Here is a 5,753-nt window from a genome sequence, read left to right as displayed (position 1 = left end):
TATATATGCAAAACCATAATCCTACTATATATATATATATATATATATAGTAGGATTATGGTTTTGCATATGAACACAAATTCCCACAAATTATAATGGTAGGTTGTCATAAATGGTACTGCCTCAACGAAGAAAAGATGGTTTTACCTCAATGCTGCAAAGTCGTAATTTGTGTATTTGCTATTTTATTATACGTTTTTAAAGATTCCTACTTTATATGTGTGCTTGTGTATTACTTTCAGCTTTAAGCTTTCATTTTGAAATGAATGCAGTGATTATAAGCACCATGCTGATGAGTGCCGGTCATGTAATAACGTCATAGAAGGATAAGAAGCAAACACTCTCATTTTACACCACAGTAGGAACAATAAAAACTTTTGCTTATGGTCCTATCAACACAACAACAAAGAAATGGTATAGTTTGAAGCTCACTTTGAGTCTGTCAAATACGTTAACAGACTAAAAGCAGTGCAAACCTCCTCCTAGGCCACAGTGTGATTAAAAAATAATGCGATCTGGATCAGCACCAAAATGTAATCCACTGTTTTTTGTGACAACCCCGACATTTCCTGAAAATTATATCCAAATCTGTTTGTTAGTTTTTACCTGATCTTTGCTAACAGACAGACAAACAAAGCAACGGACACAATCGGAAACAAAGAGTTCACATGTAGGAGCAGAGAGAAGGTTTCAACACAGAGGTTACCTGTGACCTTGACCTTTGACCCCATAAACCTTAAAATCAACAAGCATCGTCTTTGACCCATGAGGTGTCCAGCTGTGCAGTTTGACATTCCTGCTTTACACTGTTACAGAGTTAGAGCACCAGGTCAACTGGGATTTTGACCTTTGACCCCATGACTGTGAAATCAATCATGATCACCCTTGACCCATGAGGTGTCCAACTGTGGAGTTTAACATTCCTGTTATACAGCTGCTGAGTTAGAGCACAGGCTGACAGGCAGACAAACAAACAAATGGCACCAAAAACATAACCTTCTTGGCGTAGGTAATAATAATAATAATAATAATAATAATAATAATAATAATAATAATAATAATAATAATGATAATAATGATAATAATGATAATAATAATAAAAATAATCTTTCCCTTTTACTTAAAATAACTTGTTTTACTTTACAGATAATGAGTGACATCAAAAGTGGACTCCAGTACTTGTTCCAGACCCAGAACAGGATGACTCTAGCTGTGAGCGGCACGGGCCACTCTGCCATGGAGTGTGCCATTTTCAACACGGTGGAGCCCGGGGACGGTGTGCTGGTGGCTGTCAATGGCATCTGGGGTGAACGAGCAGCGGATATGGCAGAGAGGATTGGTACAGATTTTAAGTGAAAATATAATAATTAGATCAAAATCCACATAGTTAACTAAAATATGGGCGCAAAGCTGGATTGAAAAAGTGTCTTAAATTAAAGACTTAGCATTCCTCTAACGAATGCACACCACCTGCCACCTTTTGTGCCAGAGTTTTAGAGTAAGATCATTTTATGCTGGGAAATGATGCAACTTTAGTCAAACCTTGAAATCATCATTATGCACGATCTCAAGAGATGTCACGCTCAGAGTATGTGTTGCAAATGACTCAGCTATTACTACATCAAATTTTAGCACAACATCAGTAAAACTGACAGTGTAGTAGCCATTTTTTTGTGTTTGCAAGTTTCAGCTAGCTCTGGCATCCATCTTAAATCAGGAAATCAGGTTTGCTCTAAAAGTTATTCAGCTGTAGATCTACATCCAATAATTACTTTCTGAGAGTTTAATTAAAGTCTGTCTTGTGGTTCTTGAGATACTTTGCTAACAGATAAACAGAACTGACTCAGTTACTGAATGCTGAAGGTTTAACCCCAAGATCTGGTGCAATAAGTAGCACTTGGAGTGTGTGTGGAATGACTTTCAACTACCAACACAAAATTTTAGCAGAATAGCTCTAAAATTGTCTGAAATATAGCGATTCTTTAGGTTAATAACATCAGTTGTCTGTGGTGGCCATATTGAATTGGGTTAACTCTAAAAGTGAATCTGTTGTAGATGTTTGTCCATTGATTAGTTTCTAAAGTTTTTGCTTAAATCCGTCCACTGATTCAAGAGATATTTTGCTAACAGACAGACATTGTGACTCCAAAGAGTTAGGTGCAACATTACAAACAAAAATTCTTAGAAATCTGTAAGTGCTCAGAACGTGTTGGGGATCGGTTTCAGCTACCACTTCAAAGTGTAGGTGAATATTTGTAAAACTGAGTAAGTTTTAGCCATTTTTTTAAAGATCAGTCGGCTGTGTTTGCTCTAAACGTTAATCAGGTGTAGATGTGCATCCAGTGATTACTTTCTGAGCATTTTATTAAAATTAGTCCATTGGTTCATGATATATTATTAAGAATATAAAAATAAATTGAATTGATTGAGGAACATTATGTTAATAACCCAACAGGTGCCAGAGTAAACACCATTGTGGCGCCCCCTGGTGGCTATCTGACCAATGCTGACATTGAGAAGGTATCATTCCTCAGCTCTCAGGCTTATTAAATGACTGTTAGCTGGAGTTGCAGTTCAGGAGTCCTTGTGTTATCTCACCACAGGCGTTATCAAGACACAGACCAGTGCTGTTCTTCCTTGCACACGGAGAGTCTTCCACAGGGGTCTTACATCCTTTAGATGGCATCGGAGAGCTGTGCCATAAGTAAGTCTCAAACCATATCTTTAATCTCGTCACTGCTGGAGCAGACAGATGATTGCAGATTTTTTTTTTTTTCCTGATTTGTGTCTGCAGGTACGACTGCCTGTTTCTCGTTGACTCTGTGGCTTCAATAGGAGGGGCCCCTCTCTGCATGGACCAGCAAGGTTTACAGCCCGGAGTCTCTGCGGTGCATCTGATGCGTTTGCTCTGTGAGATGTGAATGTTTTGACACAACAGCATTTCTGTCAATGTTTCGCAGGGATTGACATCCTGTATACAGGCTCCCAGAAGGTTCTGAACGCCCCACCGGGTACAGCACCCATTTCATTCAGTGAGAGAGCATGGTGAGACCCGCATACTGTGCGGTGCACATGCCTTAAAGAATGACGTATAAAAATTTACATTGAAGGCTAAATTTGTCCACAGCCAAAAAGCATTCAATCGGACAACAAAACCTGTGTCATTCTTCCTGGATTTGAGTTGGCTGGCAAACTACTGGGGCTGTGATGACAAGCCATCAAGAGTGTAAGACGTGGATTCATTTTTTCAAACAAAAATCTCATATTTAGGACACAAAAATAATGATTTTATGGAGGTTTGTTTTCTTATTACCCTGTCCACAGATATCACCACACAGGTCCGGTTACTGCTTTCTACTCTCTGAGGGAGAGTCTGGCTGTCCTTGCTGAAGAGGTGAGAGGTTGGAATCAGATGAGTTACTCTCGTCTGGAGCTTCAGCTGTCCAGTGCAGTTAGCCATTAAAGTGAGAGTCTAATAATGTTAATGTTACAGAAACTGATTATAAAAGATCGAAATTCCATCTCACTGTCAATCTGTTAGTTTATCTGTAGTGTTAATTAGTCAGTCGGTATGTTGGCTGTTAGTAACATGGGGTTAAGTGTATCTGGATGCAGTTAGAGAGGACATGGACGTAGTTGGAGTGAGGACAGAGGACACAGGGTACAGAGTTAGATGGAGAAGGATGACTCGCTGTGGCGAACCCTGAAGAGGTAACAGCTGAAAGAAAAAGAAGAAGAAGGTGAAGTGTGCTAGCGTGGGTCTAGAGTTTTGCTATTGAGCTCCTGAAAGCATAAAACACAAACGGGGACCTGCTGAATAATATTTATCTTCTTTTAATGCCACTTTGTTTAAGGGTCTGGAGAATTCATGGGAACGGCATCAAAAAGCGGCAGAATATTTCCATGCTGGCCTGGAGAGCATGGGTCTCAAACTTTTTGTCAAAGAAAAAGTACGGTTTGAAAGGGCCACTTTCTTTACATATATGTATATATATTTAAAATGTAAACCAAGTATCATCAAATTATGAATGGTTTACATTTACAGCATGCCAGGCTGCCTACAGTTACTACAATTGTTGCGCCGCATGGATACGACTGGAAAGAAATCACAAGCTACATCATGAAAAGGCACAACTTAGAGATTTCTGGAGGACTGGGACCGTCAGTTGGTTTGGTGAGAAAAACAATGACTGGCGCTGGTGAACAGTTTTTGTGGGAACTAATGCAGCTGTGTGGTCTTTGCAGGTGTTGCGTGTGGGACTGATGGGATGTAACAGCAGCAGGGCTAATGTCGACATGGTGCTGGCAGCTCTGAGAGACGCCCTGAAACACTGTCATCGGAGCAAAGTGTGACATGTTACTGATGAAAATGCAAAATATCTTTGCGTCAGGGTTTCTGTCAGTTCAAAGGTACTTTGTGTGAGAAATAAATAATTATTATTTGCAACGATCTTGTGAAGCTGAACTTACAGTAAATAGTGGACACTAAATAAATAATAAATGAAACGTTTCTCAGATGGTTTTGTTCATCATGTGAACAAAGCATCTCTCCTATGAGTGAGGCAAACAACAACTCTGATGAGCCTCTATTGTGAGCAGAATGAGTTTAATCTGCATGTGAATCTGGCTTACATAACGGAGAATCTCATGCAGTTTAAAAGCTTGGATTTCCACTCTCTGTTGGATTGAGAACGCTCCTCAGATGGAGAGCAAAATGTCCTCAACTACAGAAGAGAAGTCTAGTTGTTTTGGTTTTCACTTTTTTTTTTGTATATTTACCATGTCCAGGATGACTGAGAATTTACACCAGCACTTTTATCTTACTGTAAATGCAAAATAAGACCATCAGCAACTCAATCCTTTATCAATAGGTTGCTTCCTGGTTCTATCATTGCCCTTATTTTATTAGACTGAAATCACTAATCATTGTTTTCCATACATCCAAACAAGTCTTTATCCTTTATATGCAGTTTGTTCAGACTCTAGAGTTTCCTCTCATAGTTTAAAGCACAGTCATCCACACATTCAGACCAGATCTTTTTAGAATAATCTTTGTACAGAATTCAAATAATGAGACTAAGAGCAATAACTACAGAGACATCATCACATTGAAGGAAAATAAATAAATAAAACAAGGTACAATTGCTAATTAGATTGAAGTACGGTATTGTTCAAACAAGTAAAATGGAATTTTAATCCAAAAAAATAAACAAATAAAGGAAAAATGGTAAAGAAATAAAAAAAGGAAGACTTTTAATAAAATGAAAGTGATGCGGGGAAAGGAGAAACAGAAAGAAAAAGATGGTAATATCCAGAGTATGTTTAAATCGCACATTAGGCAAGAACACTACAGGAATAAAATAAATTAAAGCTGCAAGCAGCGTTGGACGGCCCTCGCAGCTCAGCGCCGCTTCAGCCTATTAAGACCGCGGGAACCCTGGCGACCGCCCTCTACGCTTTGATGCACTTCCCGTGCACTTCCCGCGCCGTCCACTAGGTGGCGCTCTGGGCAAACGTCCGAAATCCCCTTGAGTCCGGATCATTACAGCTTCTGTGGCATGTTGTGAAGTTTCACCCTCCTACGTTGAACGGTTGCAGAGTTAGAGCACGTGTGCTGTTGCGACCTTGAACTTTGACCTTGTGACGTTGAACTCCAAAGGGCTAATCCTTGACCCATGGGGACTCTGGCTGTGAAGTCTGAACTTCTTAAGTTACACGGTTTTAGAGTAAAAGCCTGTGTTTGCATGTGACCT

At 39.6% G+C, this 5,753-nt stretch overlaps 1 protein-coding gene across 1 annotated transcript in view; it reads left to right on the top strand.

The window, feature by feature from the left end:
* agxta (alanine--glyoxylate and serine--pyruvate aminotransferase a) overlaps positions 1–4,510 on the top strand; it is an 8,372-nt gene extending 3,862 nt beyond the window's left edge. Inside the window, exons 2-11 of the mRNA XM_017425161.3 lie at positions 1,147–1,339; positions 2,456–2,520; positions 2,604–2,704; positions 2,795–2,865; positions 2,961–3,045; positions 3,128–3,226; positions 3,325–3,394; positions 3,855–3,950; positions 4,046–4,174; positions 4,246–4,510. Of these exons, the coding sequence (XP_017280650.1) occupies positions 1,147–1,339; positions 2,456–2,520; positions 2,604–2,704; positions 2,795–2,865; positions 2,961–3,045; positions 3,128–3,226; positions 3,325–3,394; positions 3,855–3,950; positions 4,046–4,174; positions 4,246–4,353 (1,017 nt within the window). The 3' untranslated portion in view covers positions 4,354–4,510. The remainder of the gene's footprint in view (positions 1–1,146; positions 1,340–2,455; positions 2,521–2,603; positions 2,705–2,794; positions 2,866–2,960; positions 3,046–3,127; positions 3,227–3,324; positions 3,395–3,854; positions 3,951–4,045; positions 4,175–4,245) is intronic.
* Positions 4,511–5,753: the final 1,243 nt, after the last annotated feature.

The sequence above is a fragment of the Kryptolebias marmoratus genome, linkage group LG24, assembly GCF_001649575.2.
Source record: "Kryptolebias marmoratus isolate JLee-2015 linkage group LG24, ASM164957v2, whole genome shotgun sequence".
In the NCBI taxonomy this organism is placed as follows: domain Eukaryota; kingdom Metazoa; phylum Chordata; class Actinopteri; order Cyprinodontiformes; family Rivulidae; genus Kryptolebias; species Kryptolebias marmoratus.
Note: the sequence above shows the minus strand (reverse complement) of the source record. Positions and strands in the feature narration are given on the sequence as shown.